At 53.1% G+C, this 18343-nt stretch overlaps 1 protein-coding gene across 2 annotated transcripts; it reads left to right on the plus strand.

Annotated features, from left to right (window-relative positions):
* The first annotated feature begins 1328 nt into the window (after positions 1-1328).
* On the plus strand, positions 1329-16624 carry HHATL (hedgehog acyltransferase like). Of its 2 annotated transcripts, XM_058832819.1 has the most exons (12): positions 1329-1536; positions 3194-3344; positions 3967-4034; positions 4329-4442; positions 4570-4764; positions 5802-6011; positions 9246-9417; positions 10754-10898; positions 11257-11292; positions 11970-12171; positions 14095-14236; positions 15489-16624. In XM_058832819.1, the coding sequence occupies exons 2-12, from the start codon at positions 3239-3241 to the stop codon at positions 15611-15613; spliced, it is 1515 nt and encodes a 504-aa protein (XP_058688802.1). In that variant the 5' UTR covers positions 1329-1536; positions 3194-3238; the 3' UTR covers positions 15614-16624. The 2 variants fall into 2 exon arrangements, with proteins under 2 accessions (XP_058688802.1, XP_058688803.1); XM_058832820.1 differs by lacking the exon at positions 1329-1536 and having other exon boundaries at positions 3216-3344; positions 3971-4034.
* The last annotated feature ends 1719 nt before the right edge of the window (positions 16625-18343 follow it).

Genomic DNA, 18343 nt, shown 5'->3' on the forward strand with positions numbered 1-18343 from the left:
CTGTGAGGACTTGCAGTGTCCTGTGCTTATCTGCACTGATCTCTCGATTCCCTCCAAGCAGCCAGTCCATCACAGCGGGGTCTGTGATTCCCTGGGCAGGGATGGAGCAGCATCAGGAGCCGGGCTGGAGCTCCAGGGCATCCGAGGGGCCAGGGGAATCCTGCCAGGGCTCTGTGGGTTCAAGCGCCTCGTTTGGTGCTGGAAGCATCACCACACAGCCCTGGCCGGGGGGAGCCTCTCTCTGCACGCACCAGATAAAAAACGATGTTAAAAAGCCTTTTTTGCTTGCAGCCAGTGCAACAGCAGAGCTGGGCTGGTCTAAGAGCTGCAGATCCTCCCTGCAGAGCCCAGAACACTGAATTTCACCCCAAAACAAACACACTGTGGGGGGATTTATAAGATCCAGGGTTCTCTGCCTTGTTTCTCTGTGCTGACCCCTGAAGCAGCGCAGAGATGCTCAGGGAGCCGGGGTGAGCTGTGCCCAAATCTCAAGGTGCCAGATGTGGGCACAGGCCTGACCCTGAGGCTGTGCCGGCTTTTCCTCTTGGCTGAGCTGTGTTTGCCCACCCTGAAATAACAGAGGCCACGACCCTGCCCCTTCCTGTCCCCTGCCAAGGGTGCTGGAAGCCAGGAGGGAGACCCCAAAGGTGTTTTGTAGAGATGCCAGGCTCATTAATGTTGAAAAAGAACTGAGATAATGGAATCCAAGTGCTAACACAGCACTGCCAAAGCCAGCACTAAACCATGTCCCCAAAGTGCCACATGGACGTGATTTTTGGAACACTTCAGGGACGGTGATTCCAGCACCTCCCTGCACAGCCTGTTCCAGTGCCTGACAACACTTTCACTGAAGAGATTTTCAACGATATCCAACTTAAATCTCCCCTGGCACATCTCGGGGCCGTTTCCTCTTGTCCTGACACTTCTTACCTGGGAGCAGGAGATGCTGCAGCCTCTGAGCCTCGCTTAGATTTAAACACTGTCCAAGCTGAGTAAGAATGACACTTCCTTTTGGCTCCGTGCCTCAGTTTCCCCATCCCCACGCAATGATATCTTCCTTTGGAACAAGTTGATGGGGGGAAACCCCCTCCCTTGCAGGGCTAAAAGCGGTGACCCAAACCCCACCTGGGAGGGAGCCGGTGCCTGCCTGGGGCTGCCGTGCCCGGGGGGCTCCCAGGGCCGGCTCCCCTGGCTCGGGGTGAGCTTTGGCAGCCAGCACGGGTCCTCTCAGCAGCTGCCGTGACAGACAGCTCCCGAGCCACCCCCCTCTGCAGTGCTGCTCTAAAATAAAAATACCTCCCGCCTGCTCCGCTCCACTCCCAGCCAAACTTCCTCCAGGGGCAAGGTGGGGGACGCCAACCCAAAAATACCCCCGCCCCCCCCGCCCCAAGCCGGGCTGAGAGATGCTGTAGGGCAAACCAGCGGCCCCCCAAACCCTCGGTAGTTGCCCCCTCTCCTTTTCCCCCCTCCTGCCCCCATCGCGGTGCCCGACGCTGGATCCCTCGCCCGCCTCCCCCCGCGGCCCCGGGGCTCAAGGTCAGTAGCGGGGAGCGATGGGGGCTGGGGGGCCACGCTGCGGGTGCTGTCACTCTGCTCCCGCACCTCCGGGGCTTTCTGTCACCTCTGCCCGTCCCCAGCGCCCGGCCGGGGTCCGGGGAGGGGAGCGGGGGGGGATGAGGATGATGAGGATGCTGCTGCTCCGCGGCCACTCGGAACTGCGGGGGGCTGTGCTGGGACCCCCCCCCCAGCCTCACTGGGCAGCCCGGGAGCGATCAGGAGTTAAAATTGTCCGAGGGGTCCCCGCCAGCCCCCTCGCCGCCCGCAGGGCTGGTCACTGCCTCGCCCGCTCCCTCGACAAAAAAAAACCCATAAAAAATAAAAAAATAAAAAAGAATAAAAAAAGAACAAGAAGCTTTGGAAAGCGTGGAAAGGAAAAAAATAAAAGCTTTTTTAAAGGCAGCTCCGTGCCCTCCCTCCCGCTGCAGGGGCTCCGCAGCGCGGTGGCAGCGCTCGCCCGCAGCGGCCCCGCACCGGGACTGACCGCGGGGCGACCCCCGAAATTCCCCCGGGATGAACCCGAAATTCCCCCTGGATAAACCCGACATTCCCTCGGGATGAACCCGGCATTTCCCCCGGGGTGAACCCGGCATTTCCCCCGGGATAAACCCGACATTTCCCCCGGGATAAACCCGACATTTCCCCCGCTAACACATTTGGTCCACGCCGGGGGGAGATGGGCTCACCCCGCACCGCTGCCAAGGACCTCCTCCACCCCCCCCCCGCTTAAAAACCTCGGCGACCGAACAAAAAATAAACGTTTAAAATGGAAAGAATAATTTTAATATAATTTCAATTTTTATGTGGAGTTATTTTAATAACCGCAGAAGCTTTGCAAGGCGGATACCAGAGCAGAGGGTGACCGCGGTGCCTTTTAAGCCTTAATCCCTCCAGCGCTCCCAGGGATGGTGGCGGATGGGGGTCCCTGTCCCTGTCCCCCACATCCCCCCTGCTCCATCCCTGAGCAGTGTTTTGGCTGCCGGACACACAGTCGGAGCTCAGGGCACGTCGCGCCGAGGTTAATTAGCCTCGGCAGCGGTAATTAGCCCAGGGCTAATTGCGGGGCTGGGTGTCGCCATCCCCCGAGCGCTGCTGATGCCGCCGGGGGAGCTCAGCTGTGCCTGCGGGGTCCTAAAGGCTCCTGGCAGGGGAAATTTGGGATCACGGGCTTTAGGAGCCCCCCGAGAGCCGGAGGTTGCCCAGCAGAAGGTGAGCGGGGAAACCCATCACGTCCCCTCCACCAGTGGTGTCTCCGTGCTCTGTCCTGGATCCCCTCCACGGATCCAACTAGGAATTAGAGGTGGGGACCTCAGAGACACTCTGGAGGAACCCCATCCTGGACAGCTGGCATCCTGGAGCATCTCTGAACTTCGGGAGAGATGGGAAGAGCCCCTCCTCAGGAGCACCTGGCCCCAAATCCCGGCTCCTGGGTGGGGTTTGCAGGAACCTCTTTGCACCTGAGCTGTACCCGGGGCTCAGCCCCAGGTGTGACCCTCTTCTCCTTCCCTTCAGCCTTCGGGGAAGCCCACAGAGCAGATCTGGGGAGGAGCAGGAGGAATTTAGGGTGTTTAAGGGGTAGGAGGCCAGGTGAGCTCCCATCCCCGGTTTTCCTCCCTTTCTTCTTTCCCTTTCCCAGGTGTGGATCCCTCCCTGGTGGCGGCCGGGGCTGAGACCTCCCAGCATGGGGGTTAAAGCGATGCTCCCCAGCTACGAGCTGGGCTTTTATGCTCTGGTGGTGACCTGTGCTGTGCTCTACAGCGGCAGCGGCATCTTCCAGGCATCCAGAGGTAACTCTCCCACCGCATCCCCTGGGAGGGGCGGGGGTGTCAGGTGGTACCCTGCTTTTCCAGCTGTGGGTACCAGCAGCGGATCCCCGGCTTTGACTTTCGCTGAGAACAGCTTGGAAATCCTTTTTAAAGGGATTTTGCCTTTTTGCCTGGTTGCCTCTGTCCTTATTTCCACTGCTCAGGGCAAGAGGCTGTGGGATGTCACAGCCACAGCAGGCAGCCACCACCGCTCTGCCTACACAGGGCTGGTTGTTTATTTTGATTGTTTGTTTTTGGGGGTTTTTGTTTGTTTTGGTTTGGGGTTTTTGTTGTTGGTTTGGTGTTGTTTTGGGGTTTTTTTTTGTTTTTTGTGTTTGTTTGTTTTTATTTGGAAGGCAACAAACCTGAAATTTATGGGATCAGCCAGGGACTGTGTAATGAGAAAAAGGCTTTGCTGAAAATTCCTGCAGAAACCTGCTGTCACCGGCTCTTTTGGTTGTCCATGGCAATCAGGCTCTTTTGGGAATGGGGTGTTTGAGCCCTGATGGTTCATTATCACAACGATGAAGGTTCTGGGCCTGGCTTGAACCCAGATCCCGTTTCCCAGAGCTGTTTTTCTCCCATAACTCTGGTTATTTTGCAGACAGCATGAACAGAAAGGCCTTTCGGGACGGAATAAAGCCAGGCTGGCACTACTTCGGCAGGAAGATGGTGAGTGAGGAAGGGCTTGGGCTTTTCCAGCTACAGATGACCTGGTTAGTGGAGAAACAGAGCTGGTTTTTTTGCTACTGATGCACTTTTGCAAAGTCCACATGACTCAATCTTTTCTCCCTAAAGTAGTGGGGAAAATACCAGCCCTGCGAGGCTGTGGATGCTCTGAACATCTCTCCTGGGGTTTTATGTCTGAGCTGAAGTGCTCAGGAGCCCTTGGGTGGAAAATGGGAAGAAAAACCTTTACAAGTTGTGGGTTTGGGGGCAGTGAAGTGCCTGGTGCTGCTCCTGCAGGACGTGGCCGATTTCGAGTGGGTGATGTGGTTCACCTCGTTCAGGAACATCATCATCTTCGCCCTCTCTGGACACGTCCTCTTCGGCAAGATCTGCTCCATGACTGTGCCACAGGTGAGCAGGGATGTGCTGGGATGGATCTGAGAGCACCAGGGGTGGCCTGGGGTCTGTGGAAAGGGTTTTGGGGGATGTTCTGGGGCTGGGGCTTTCACCACGCTGACCACAGCCGCTCTCTCCCCAGCACCGGGCTGTGATGTACATGATCTACGGGGTCCTGGCTGTGCTGGGCAGCATGGGGCTGGTCTACCTGATGATCATCCTCTCCCACTGCCTGGTCCTCTACTCGGTGGCCCTGGCCAAGCAGAAGTGGCTGTGCTACGTGGCCGGGCTCTGCTGCCTTGCCTCCTTCAAGGTGGAGCCCTTCGGCTCGTGGCAGGTGGGTGCTGTCCTGGCCATGTGTCTGCCCCGTTTCCAGGCCACCGGTGTCCCTCTCCTCGGGGTTATCCCCAGGGAGGGCTCCTGGGGCAGCCCCAGGCCCTGGCCATTTCTCCTGGCTGCATCAGAGCTCTCACAGCATTTTAGAGGGAAGGGACTGTCGAGCTTGGGTATAGTGCCACAGTGCTTAGGTCATGTTTTGGTGGCTTCATGCTGTTCCAGAATAAAGGACATCTGAGTCCTTCTTGCTGCCCAGGCAGCAATCTGTCAGCCTGTTGCTGCCCTGTGCCTCAGTTTCCCTGGCTGTAACACAGAGCTGGGATGGATTCAGTGATGCCCATCTCTCAGGTCACAGCCCAGTTAAGATTTTATCTCACAGGTGAGTGAAGCCCAGGCAGGACCTTATCAAGAGATTCAGTCCCTCAGCAGAACAGTGTTTCCTCTCCCTGCCCCCAAAGATGTGTTCTGCTCCTCTCCCTCACCCCTGTGCTGGCCATGCTTTCCTCCCTGGGGACACCTGTGACAGGGTGGCATTGCCACGCCAGACCTAAGCCTGTGTGACCAACAGCTGCTTGGTGACATGGGCCAAGAGGATCTACCACTTCCTGACTGCCCTGAGCTACAGGAGCCAGCTGGGAAATCAAGCCCCAGTTTTCTCTTTTCAGCTCATTAACTTCAGAGACAATTGGTGTCAGAGCTTAATTAGAAGTTTTCCTTGAACTGAAAAACTCAGCTGGCAGAGGTCAGGGTTAGAGGAGATGTTAGGAAACAATTCCTTACTGTGAGGGTGGGAAGGCACAGGGTGCCCAGAGCAGCTGTGGCTGCCCCTGGATCCCTGGAAGTGTCCAAGGCCAGGCTGGACAGGGCTTGGAGCCGCCTGGGATGGTGGGAGGTGTCCCTGCCCATGGCAGGGGGTGGCACTGGTCCCCCCCCAACCCAAACCATTCTCTGCTGCCCCAGGAGTGGTGTCCCCCACAAAGCAAGGCAGCACAGAAGTGACACCACGTTCCTGCTGGTAACTCTCTGTTTCTCATCCAGAGCGGGTTTGTAACAGGAGCTTTTGATCTCCAAGATGTCCTTTTCTACGGAGGATGCACCTTCACCATCATGCGCTGCATGAGCTTCGCCCTCGAGAGCTCTGAGAAGGAAGAGGGCATCTACTCCATCTTCGACCTCCTCAAGTACAACTTCTACCTCCCATTCTTCTTCTTTGGGCCTGTCATGACCTTTGACCAGTTCCACGCCCAGGTGAGTGATCCTGAGGCCAGACTGGAGCAGGATTTCACCCCCAAATCTATTTGCTTGGGGTTAATGTCTACAAAAAAAACCCAACTTTTGTCACAGTGAAGATGTAGATGGTTGTAGAACTGATTGCTGCCACCTCTAGTCTGTGGCTGTGCATTTTTGTGGGGGAGGGCATAAACTGATGGATTCTTAACCTTCCTTTTTGTTGTTTTTTGGGCCATTTTCACTGACCAATTTACAATGAATGATCTTGCTGTGATGTCCTTGCTCCCTGGGCATCTGCACTGCTCGGTGCCTCAGTTTCCTTGTGTTGTCACCCCAGCACCTTCATGGTGAGGGCCACACACGTGGTGCCCACCCATGGGATCTCTTCATGCTGTGACATCAAGGACATTCCTGACTCCCATTTTTATCCAGCTGCTTCACCAGGAGTTTCCAGGGATGGTTTGTGTGTCTTTAGATCAAGTTATTTCTCAGGAAATAAATAAGATGGAGTGGAAGGCTGAGTTCCAGCAATCAGGGGCTCCATAAAATACCCCAATGGCCCAAGTCTTTGCCTGTTCCACACAACCAAGGGAGCTTTTGGGTGAGCAGACTCCAAACAGAACTGGAAAGCACCAGCAGAAGCCTGGGCTGGGGCCTCTGGAGCTGTTCCAAGATCAAGGAAAGCAGCAGTTCTGTGTCCCCCCTCACTCTTCCCACCTCAACCTCCTTCTGCACCAAGGATCAGCCTCAGCTACCAAAGCAAGCTGGTGGTGCTGGCAAAGGGAGGTGTTTGGTCAGCAGTGATGCTGTGCAGGGTTCCCACCACCACCCCCGGTCCCTTCTGCAGAAGAACAGCTACACTGAGTTTTTGGACCCAAATTGATGACTGGGTACAAGAATGATTTGGAAAAACATTTGTGAATTCAGAAGAAAAACCAGCCCAGGGCAGGGGAGAGGGCAGGCAGAGCGTCATGGTGAGGAGAAGACCAAAGACCCACCAGCCCAGCACCTTCTCTCACAGGTGGGGCTGGTTCTGGTTGCCTAAGAAAGGGTCTGCACTGGGATGTTTCCTCCAGGATGAGCCATGATCCCAGTCCTGCTCCTTGCCTACTCCTCACCTGTGGAATTAACAGCTTCATGACGCCTCTTAAAAGGAACAAGAGTCCTCGGGTCTCACTGGATATATTAAAAACGATTTTCAGAGCATTCGATCTTGAAGATCATAAGGTCAGCTCTGGTGTCCCTGTCAGGGATGCAGACAGGTACCTACAAATGGGGACAGGAAACTCCTCATGTCCCCAACACCTGAACTCCCCCTGCTCCTGCACAGCTGCGTCCCAGTGGGGTTTTATTTCCTGCTCCTTTGCACAGCCCCAAACCAGGATGTCTGAAGCCACTTAATGAGCAGTTCCCCTCTCTGCTGCTTCAGATGCTCACCCCAAAGGCACAAGGATTAAGTCCCCAACCCCTTTCCCCTGCCAGGGGTCCTGGCTTGGCCTGGCCACCACTGCCATCTCCTGGCTACATCCCCCCTGCACTGCAGGAGCTGTGGCTGCCTCAGAGGTGAATTCTTCATTGCCCAAGAGCAATCAGGGCAGGAGGCAGATAGAACCCTTCCCGAGGGAATAGAAACCATTCCCAGGGTGGCATGAATGGCCCAGTTAGAGATCAGATCTGTCCCTTTGGATCCTACTGGTCCTACATGCTGGTGGAGCTCTTCCATCCCTGTGTGAGATGGGAACTCATCTGTACCACAGCTTGGCCAGCCAAATTTGGGTGGAGAAGCATCTTTCTTACTGGGATCAAGGGAACAAATCCCCTTCTCTAGGGTTGGAGTGGGGGGGACACAGCCCTGATCCCAAGGGGACGGTGGCCAACTGCTGGCACCACACACAGATGTGAGGAGGAGAGGAAACAACGTGAAGTTGCACCAGGGGAGGTTTATACAGGATATTAGGAATAATTTCTTCAAGGAAGTGGTTGTTAAGCATTGGAACATTATTGGAACTATTCAGGGCAGTGGCAGAGTCACCATCCCTGGGGGTATTTCAGAGATGTGTAGATGTGGCACTTGGGGACAGGATTTAGTGATGGGCTTGGCAGTGCTGGGTTAATGGTTGGACTCAATGATCTCAGTGGATTTTTCCAGCCTAAACCATCCTGTGATTCCATGGAAGGAGAGTTCCGTGTCCTCCCACACGTCTCCAGGCCAGACCTTGTCCTCCCTCTGCTCAGGGTCCAGTGACCTCTTTGTATCCTCAAAGCACCTGGTATTAACAGACACAAAAAAAATCTGGCAAAGGCTTTAATTCTCAGGAATCATCTGGATTTGACATCAGGGCTGGAGCAGCAGCCTGTGGATTATGCAGGGAGTGCTCCCACCTCTCGCAGGGAATAAAGGGGAAGTAATAACCATAAGAGGATTTTGAATACAGCAGCAATTTTACGGCAATGCAGGGAAGCAAGGACATCGCTCTGCCCTGTGTAATCCTGGGAGCTCACTCTGGTGATGTTTATATGACAACAACCAGAGAGGTGACAGCTCCTGGGGGCAAACCCCAGCCCCTGTTCCTGCAAGATACAGCAGAGATGAAATCCCCATCAATCAGGTCCCACCAATTCAGGGCAGCCCCTTGAGCAAGTCTCCCTCTCGTTTACAGAAGTCTGCAGCAGAAGCCTCAGACATCATCAGTTCTCCTCCTCCTCCCAGATAACTCTGGACAAAAATGCACCAGGCCCTGGCAGAGCTGTGAGGTTGGGATTCCAGCCCCAGGATCCATCCTGGAGATGTGATGGGTGCAAGCATCAGTGTCTTTTGGAAGGAATTGTCCTTAAGCAAGGTTGATTTTCTGAGGACATTGCTGCAGGAGAACATGAAACCCTGGGAGCTCCCTGGTCAGAGTGGATTTCACCCCACCTGGAGGCCCTGAGTACAGCCAGAGCTTTGTCTGACCACATGCCTGCTCTTCTGGGAGCCCCCTGGGAACAGCAGGATGATGCAATAGGGACATCCCTGCTGTCCTCAGCACTGCTGTGGCTGGGACATGTCCTGCTCCTTGTGGGTGTGCTCACCTGAGCCAGCCTTCAGGTCTCCCTTAATCCATGGAAATTTGGGCCACACAGTCCCTGCTGTGATTTCTAAAGGAGAATGATGAATCAATCCCTGATTGGACCTTGACCATCCTTCTGGATGGAGGAACAGTGCCCATCCTGTCCCTGGGCTCAGCCCTGCCCGTTTGTCCCTTCCTGCAGGTGAGCACCCGCGAGCTGCGGCGCAAGGACGACGAGATGAAGAACATCCGTGTCAATGCCCTGCTCCACGTGGGGGCCATCGTGGCTGTGGACATCTTCTTCCACTTCTTCTACATCCTCACCCTCCCTTCCGACCTGAAGTTCGTGAACCGCCTCTCGGACTGGTCCTTGGGTGAGTGGCCGTGCTTGGGCACGTTCACCCCTGTACTCGTCTCCAAGGCAGTGGTGAGTGATCCAGATCTCCATCCACCCCCCTTGAGAGGCTTTGGGGATGCCTGTGTTGGACAGGTTTGAGTAAAAACCCCTCATCCTCCTGCTGGCCACTCAGAGCTGGGGTTGGGCAGCCCTGGAAAGCACCTGGTGCTGGTCTGGTGCTTTTTACAGTGTAAATTGTTTAGTTTGGGGTTTAGGAAGCTGAGCACCAAGATATTTTTACCTTTGGACTGGAAGGGAGCTCAGCACCTCTAAAAAATCAGCAGGACACAGCAAACCACATGCAGCAATGCAGGGTCTGATTGCACGCAAGGAAAGCTGTCCACAGAGTGGTCAAACACTGTGAGAGGTGCCTAGAGAGGTTCTGGATTGTCCCAAAAGAGACATATTCAACATTTAAATGGACAATGTCCAGGACAATGTAATCTCTACCAAAAGTTGGGTGTTCTCCAAGCATGGCTGCACTAGAGACCTCCAAAAGGCAAATTCCCAGGATAAGTGATGGAAGCAGCTCTGGCCTTGAGCTGGCAGCTGGATGGAGGATTCCAGATGATCAAATCCACGTCTGATGGCAGCACTTCAAACACCACCACCCAGCAGAGGCCAAGCAGGGGCTGGAGGAGCCTCCTGTCTCTCCAGAGTGGCAGCTCGAGGCCAGGATAAAATCCTAATGCAGCTGGAGTGGCACTAACATGGATTTAGGGTGTCCCAGGAGCCCTGGATAGATGGATCCTGTGTTATTCCAGAGGGAGCTGAGCTCATCTGACCGTACTGACCACACCTGCCTGGCCCATGGTGGGAGCATCCCTTAATCTGGGAGCTGGATCCCACCAAGACAGGGACATTTTAGCTGCCCTTGGCAGAGGCATTTGAAATCTTTAGAGCTGTCCCTGCAAGGTTTGTTTCCCAGAGTCAGACACCTCTTTAAGTCAGAGGTTCTGACCCCGGCTCTGCTGTAGCATGGATGTTACCTCAGTGGCCAGAGGGAGCTGGGGTGGGGGGAATTTTGATGGAGGTGCCAATAAAACCTTGGAGGCCAGACCTGAGAACTGTGATGAGTTCATCACAGCTTAACAAGCCTCAGAGGGAAGGCACAAAGATGGCATAAATGACTGTATAAACAGAATTTCTTGAACTACTAAGACCAATAAGCAGTTTTCTTCTTAATACCCTGAGAAGAAACTGTCCTTTGGTTCAAGCCTCCTAGAAAACTTAGTTTTAAAAGGTTTCCTCTGCAGAAATCCTGATGCATTCCATGTTCCTCTTTCCCTGTTTGACTCCCGTTTTTGCTCCAGCTGGCCTGGCCTACTCCAATCTGGTGTATGACTGGGTGAAAGCTGCTGTCATGTTTGGGGTCATCAACACCATCGCCAGACTGGACCACCTGGACCCACCCCAGCCCCCAAAGTGCATCACCATGCTCTACATCTTTGCCGAAACGTGAGTTCCCAGTGAGCGTGAAGGAGGAGGGTTTGAGCTGGACAGGACCCCCATGGAATGGGGGGACACCTGGGCTGTCCTGGGCAGCTGGTCTGTGAGTTGGAGACCACCTGAAATTATAGAAATTATAGAATTATAGAAATTATCTAGACCTGGCCAGAATCCTTAGGTGGGGAGAAATAGATGAGAAGAAAAGTTGAACCATGTCTCTAGTGGCATCTGTCCAAGGAAGGAGCCTGGAAGACTCCTGTGAGCAAGGTCCAAGACAGGCCTTGACAGGAGATTGGGTGCTTTCTCTGTTTCAGCAGGTTTTTATTGTCATTGTGTGTTTTAACGTGTTCTTTTCATCTTATTTTAGGCATTTTGACAGAGGGATTAATGACTGGCTGTGCAAGTAAGTGTCCGGTTGACCACCTCTAGTCTGGTTCAGGGTCTTCCATCCCAGAGCAATGAAGCACCACAAGCTGCTCATCCCAAAGCTGGCGTGTCCTCTCTTCTGGATAAATCTCACTATTTGCTCTGTTTAGCCCCAAACCCGTTGAATTAATTACACAAAGAGCAACATCCCCTTCCTCCAAAGCTGGGAATGAGAGTCCTGTCCCAAAATCCCTTAAAGTCTGGTGGGTTTAGCCAGACTTTTTCCTCACAGGAGGAAAAGCCAGCTTTATTTCTCCAGGAGAAACAGGAACTGAATACTGTAGCTCCATCTGCATCTTCCTCTGGCCTTCACCTTCATCCATGAGTTCACACCAGCAAACCTCTGCTGAAGGAGGTGGTGGCTGAATTAAAGGATAAAATCCCGAGTACCAGCAAGTCTGAGAGAGCCTCCAGCTCTAGAGACCCCAAGTTTTACCTGCCAGAGGGGGAAAAGTGGATATTTTGTCCATAAGTATTTATAGGTTTGTAGGAACACAAGTCACAAGTTGTTGGGGCACAGCAAAAATCAGTTTATTGCCAGAACTGATCCCTGGGATGTTCTGAGCTGGCCTGTCTGTGAGAAGCTTAGGAAAAGAAACTCCAGAGGGGTCTCCTGGCCTACAGGGAGCACCAACCACCTTCCCTGGCTTTCAGGTACGTGTATGACCACATTGGAGAGAACCACGACAACATCCTGAAGGAGCTGGTGGCCAGCATCACCACCTTTGCCATCACCACGCTGTGGCTGGGGCCCTGCGAGGTCGTTTACATCTGGTCCCTCGTCAACTGCTTCGGCCTCAACTTCGAGCTCTGGGTGCAGAAGTTCTTCCAGCTGGGGCCCTTTGCCAAGCTGGAGGTGAAGAGCTGGGCTGCAGAGGGGATGGGGAGAGGTCAAGGGGGCTGGGGGACAAGTTCTGGTGCTGGAAAATATCCGTGACCGGAGGGAGCTCACATTGGCTTGTAGGAGTCGGATTTTGGGCTGAGGCTGAAAAGCAGAATCCCTGAGGATGCCATGAAGCTCCATGGCCTGGCCTCCTCCATGGAGACCTGGAGCTCTTTCCTGTGGCCTTTAAAATCATGGGATCATTAAGGCTGGGAAAGACCATCAGGTGCAGATGTCTGCCCAGCACCAGCACCATCTGTTCACCACTAAACCCCATCCTTAAGTTCCGTATCCACATTTTTTTGTGGAAAAAAATCCATATTTTTTTGAACGTTTCCAGGGAGGGTGACATCCTTGGGCAATCCTCGGGATCAGCTACTGAGCTGTGCAAGGGAAGCACAAGGTCCTGGTGCTCTGTCCCCTTTCATTTTATGCACTTTGTCACCAACCCAGAGCAGACAAACTCCTGCCCCTGTGATGCTTCACAGGGAATTTAGATTGTGGTGGAAATTCCAGAGGGAAAACAGAGGTCCAAGAGAAGCTGGAATGTGTCTCCAGTGAGGCATCAAAGTGCCACAGATGGACACGAAATTTGAGGTCTGTCCTTGGGAATATGTTTATGCATATGGGGAATATTCTGTGGGGAATATCCAGATCTTATGATCCTATGGGGAAATATTTATATATTTCCTTATGGGAATAATTTGTTCTTCTTGTTCTGCAAAGAATATTGGCATTCTCAGTGTTTTTGATCTGATTTCTTTTAAAAGCAAGTGTTTGGGTGCTAGAATAAATTATTTTAAAACACTCCTTAGTGCCCTGGGACTAAGGTGTCTTAGGGATATACTGGAAAAAAAAAAATTAAAACTTCCACCCTGGAAACACATTCCTTACTTCTTTTTGCTAATTTGAAATCTGGTCCTAAATTAGTTAAATAAAGGCCTATTTTGAATAAAAACCGTGGAGAGCAACCCTCCTGTTTGCTCTCCTTGTTGAACTAATCAGATTAAGGCTCTCCCAGGCAGTGAAATCTCCTTCCCTGCAGCACCACAATTCCCAGCACTAAGTGGCCTGGGGGATTCACCGTGCTCTTTGAAGGCTGCTATAAACTCCTTCCCTGCTCCACTCACAGCAGCTGATCCTGGAGATTATGTGCCAGTGACAGTTCCACTCTGCTGCTGTCATTAGTTTTCAACATTGGGGTTTTGTTTTTTTAATTCCTGAGAAACTATTTTTACCGGGACCCAGTAGATTTTCATGTAGGGCTAATAATAATCCTGGGATACAATGGATTCTTCTGCCTTCAGGAGTGGCTTACCCAAGGCAAGAGGTGGAGAAAGCAGGACTCAACCATCTCATTTTAAAGAGGCTCTGAGAGAGCTGGAGAAGGACTTGTGACAAGGATGTGGAGGGACAGGAACAGGAGTAATAGATTTAAACTGACAGACAGCAGGGTTAGATGGGATTGTGGGAAGGAATTCCTCTTTGTGAGGGTGGTGGGGCCCTGGCACAGGGTGCCCAGAGGAGCTGTGGCTGCCCCTGGATCTCTGGAAGTGTCCGAGACCAGGTTGGACAGGGCTTGGAGCAACCTGGGGTAGTGGAAGGTGTCCCTGCCCATGGCAGGGGGAGAATGGATGATCCTTAAGATCCCTTCCAACCCAAACCATTCCATGTGTCCGTGATTCTGCAATTATCATGAAACTGTGTCTAATATCTTGCCCCCACCCATGGGACCCAGCCCAGAGCCGTTTTGCCTTGTCCTTTCATTTCTTCATTCCAGAGGCACTAAAAGCTGCTCTGATTTTTGCCTCCTCTCTGGAATCCCAGCTGGAGTTCGCTGGAGTTGCACCTTCCACCCCTTTTCCTTACAGACCCTTTTCCCTCTCTCCTCCCCAGGCCAAGCTGTCAGGGGCCATGTCTCGGCGGATCAGAGCAGCTTTTGGGGCGGTGAACTTCTGGGCCATCGTCCTCTACAACATCCTGGCCCTCAACAGCCTGGAGTTTGCACTGCTGGTGACCAAGAGACTCCTCGTGATGGGTAAGGTGCTGCAAGCCTTCCCTTGTGGGGGACCCCTGTCTGAATGGGGGGACATTGGTACAGGAGTTGAGGACTGGGGTTTTAAACCCTTTTGGGTCCAAAGCGCCCTGGCCACTTGTGATGTCTCCAAATGTCCTTAATTCTCATGCAAAAGGCACAGGCAGGGGTTTCTTAACCCCCACGCTCCTCACTGAGTGCTCTGGGGCACCAGCTGCATTCCAGCTGTGCTTGTACAGCTCCTGGCACAGTCTGACGCTGGTTTAGCCTCCCTGGAGCTCTGCAAAGGTCACGTTCACCTCACCAAGCAGGGCTGAGTCCCTGCCTGTGAAATGGTCTCCTTGCTGGAGAAAGGGATTGACTCATCCTGCCTCATTTCCTCTGCTCCAGCAGATGTTCCTGCATCCTCTCGAAGGTGGCAGGTACAATTCCTCATCCTGCAGTCTGTACATTTCTTATCAGTGGATTGTGGCACTGTTCTGAGGTCTTCTCGAGCTGCCCAGGGTATAAATAGCCATCAGGAGCCGGTGCCCGGCCGCGCTCTCCGGGATGGGGCTGGCGTAGGGAACGGATAATGTCACACTCGGTGTGCCAGGAGTGCCTGCCCGCTGAGCTCGCTGCCTTTTGCTGGTTGCATTATTCATTGCAGAGCTCCTGTTTTAGCAGGAACAAACCCTGGATCCACCCCTCTGCTGTGGATACCAGATTTGTGATTGCAAACACCGTCAGACCCTTCCGAAGAGGAGGGAGAGCTCCGGGCTCTGTCACTGACGTAGGTGACAAAAATACGTGTTTTCCTGGGTGGACACTGTGTCCCCACTAAGTCCAGGACGAGGCTGGGGTTGATCCTCAGCATCAATGGGGTCCAAAGCTTCCAGAAGGTCACAGTGGTGAGCAACGATGGACATGGACAGGTTAAATGGGCAGAAAGTCAACCGTGATTTCTGAACTTGGGGAAAAGGAGGACTTTTGGGGGCAAGAGGGGCTCAAAACCCCTCCAGCATGTCCCCACATTAGCTGCAGTCCATGGTGCCTTGGTGGGCTCGGGCACAGCTTCATCTGAAACCCGATCCTGAGGATTTCCCTCTGCTCACGGTGAAGCTGCAGGGCTGGATCTATGATGATAAACGTCGTTGGCCACCATGAGCTTGTGGGACCTCCCAAACCCACTTGAAAGGCAGCTGTGCTGGGGAAGAACTGGCCTGGTTAGGTGAGCAGCCACAGCTGGATGACCATGTCTCCCTCCCTGCTCTAGGTTTCCCTGTGAGCACCCTGTCCATCTGGTTCATCACCTACTGCGGAGTGCAGCTGATCAAGGAGCGCGAGCGCATCCTGGCCATCGAGGAGGAGGAGAAGGGTGACAAGGCCAAGGTGGAGTAGGGGAGGCACCACAGGCTTGTCCTGAAGCCTCGTCTTCCCTTCCAGCCACTGCTGCCAGGCCAGCCACTGGCCAGGGCTCTCCAAGCCCTCCTGACAATCCGACTGCTGTAGCTCATCCACGTAGAAGTCACCTGGAAGGCACAGGTCACCCCCTTGCTGCAGGAAAGATTTTCCATCAGGCACAGAGGGCGTTTCACAGTCTCCCCAGGCGTGGCAGGATGCTGAGGCAGCTCCCAGGACAGGCCAGAGACATCCCCATTGTTTTTCTGCCCATCTGACATTGTGCAGGCCCAGAGATTTCACCCCCTGCTTCCCACAACACTTGGTCCACCAGCACTGGGCTCTCTCCGTGTCTCCCAGAGGAGACTCCAGGTCCCAGGGCTGGAGGTTTTAGGGCCCTGCACTGCTGGATCTGAGACTGCTGACGACCACCCTGCTGTGACACATGTCCTGGGACTCAAGCCAAACCCCACCTCAGTTTTTTTATATGCCATGGACAAAGGTCTAAGTGCACATTCCTGCCCATGGCTGAGGCACAGGATGTGCTGTAGCCAACCCTTGCTCATCTCCAGCCACCCATCCCTTTCCTCAGCTGCCTTTGGTGTGCATGGCCCACGGCTGTAGGGCTGAGTGAGCACACGGGTGAATTCAATCAAAGGAGAAGAACCCCAGATGGGGGGACAAGGACTTGGGGCTGGGTGGTGGAGGGAAACTCCTTGGAGAATTAGACTTTGGGAGTGTGTGAAACACGGTGCCTTGGGGGAAAGGTGGGTTTGTAACAGAAAAATAGCTCTGGCTCTCTTGCACTTTAGAGTAATTCTCAGTGGCCTTATGTCTGAGTTTTGTCGCTGTTGGGCGAGGTCGGGATCCACACCCCTTTGCAATGGGGGTTGAGATGCTTGGATGAAACAGGATGGGTTCCTAGCCAGCTTTCAGCTCTGCCAAAGTAATTTGTGAAGTCCCTGATAAATGTCACTTATTTATGTAGGCAATAAATGTTGGATAACTCTGGCCCCTGCTGCTCATCCCTCTTGCGCTGCTGGTCTGCAGGTGACACCCAGGTGGCATCACCCAGACACCAGCACTGAGAGGACAAGGATCTGCCCCCCAAAAGAGTGACACCAGGCATTTTTGACTTCAGCAGAAAGCCACTCTGGTGTCATCACCAGACTGAAGGTTGGGCTGCAGCTGGATTCATATTCACCTTTATTTTTACTCTGCTTTCGTACATAACTTGGGTCTGTGGCCAGCAAACTGTCAGCCATGTGGGTTTTGGGTTAGAAGCCAGGTTGGTTTTACTTGTGTGAGCCTGACCAACAATGCTGGGAGTAAAGGGCAGGTGTTGTGCCCTGGTGGCATCTCATCACACCCCTCTCTGACACATTTGTCGCTGTTGGAATTTTCATAGGTGTTTCTCAGCATCTCCATTATTTCAGATTTACTTTTTCCATCAAACCAGCTCTGCCACCATTTAACCCTGCAGGGTTAATTTCATCTCTTCCCCTCTGTACAGGTGTCCTGGCACAGGTGGCACCACCCTGAGGTGCTGACACCAAGGGCTCTGTCCCTGTGGTGGCTCAGCTCAGGTCTGTGGCTGCCTGGGAGGACAGAGTCACCTCCCAGTGTCAAAGTGGGTGACTCACATGGCAAAGCCCAGTGACTCTGCACTGCCCTCCTGACTTGGAAACTCCAGGAGAGAAAATAGCCCATTCACTAAGGGTCTATATTTACCCAGCAGCTGCATCTGCTGAAGCTGCCAGAAGGAGCTAATCTTAGACACCAACCCAGCGAGTGATCTGTTAGTTCACAGGAGAATCTGGGCTTTGCCCTCCTTTTCCAGGAGTTATCCCTTCAGCTTTTGCTGCTCTGACGAGCCCAGGAGGTCTGCTGGGCCAGGAGCATCCTGATGCTGTCTCAACCAGCTCAGCCTTGCACAGGAACCCTCAGCTTCACTGAATGCCTCTGTAGGATGGGATTTTACCCATCTCCCTGGAAAAGAGCATCTCATCTGCTCTGGTTATTGCCTGCCCCTTCAGAAAACTCTACCAAGAAGCCAAGAAAAGCAATTTTTCATTGTAATTACAAATCCCAGTAAATAGCCCTGCACTGGACACTTTCTTATTCAGCCTGACATAGCTAAAATTCCTTCATCCCCCTTTTTTGTTCCAACATTTTTTATGGGAGTGCTCCTGCAATGCTGCATCCCTTTAGGAGGTGTCTGTGTATCCTCACTGTTGTGGTTTCAACCCACACAATTTCTCACTCACTCACTCACTCCCCCTCATCCCCTTAGGAGGAGAATCAGAAAGAAAAGGTAAACAGGTAAATCTGTTGAGATAAGAACAGTTTAACATTTGAAACAAAACATAATGATAATAACAAGGAGAGGAGAAAGAGCAACAGAGCCCAAGAGAAACAAGTGATGCACAACTCAGTTGCTCATCACCCACTAACTGATGCCCAGCCCATCCCCAGAGAGCAAATTGGCTCCCTTTTGGGTAATTTCCACAGTTTATTTCCTGGAAATGATGTTCTGTGGTATGTAATATCCCTCTGGCCTGTTTGGGTCTGCTCTCCTGGCCACACTGCTTCCCAGCTTTTGGTGCAGCTCCTCCCTGGCTGAGTGTGAGACCTGGAAAATCCTTGATTCAGGGTGAGAACAACTCAGCAAGAGCCAAAACATCGGTAAGTTATCAATATTATCCTCATCCTAAATCAGGAAAAAACCAC

The sequence above is a fragment of the Poecile atricapillus genome, chromosome 2 (assembly GCF_030490865.1).
Source record: "Poecile atricapillus isolate bPoeAtr1 chromosome 2, bPoeAtr1.hap1, whole genome shotgun sequence".
Taxonomy (NCBI): Eukaryota; Metazoa; Chordata; class Aves; order Passeriformes; family Paridae; genus Poecile; species Poecile atricapillus.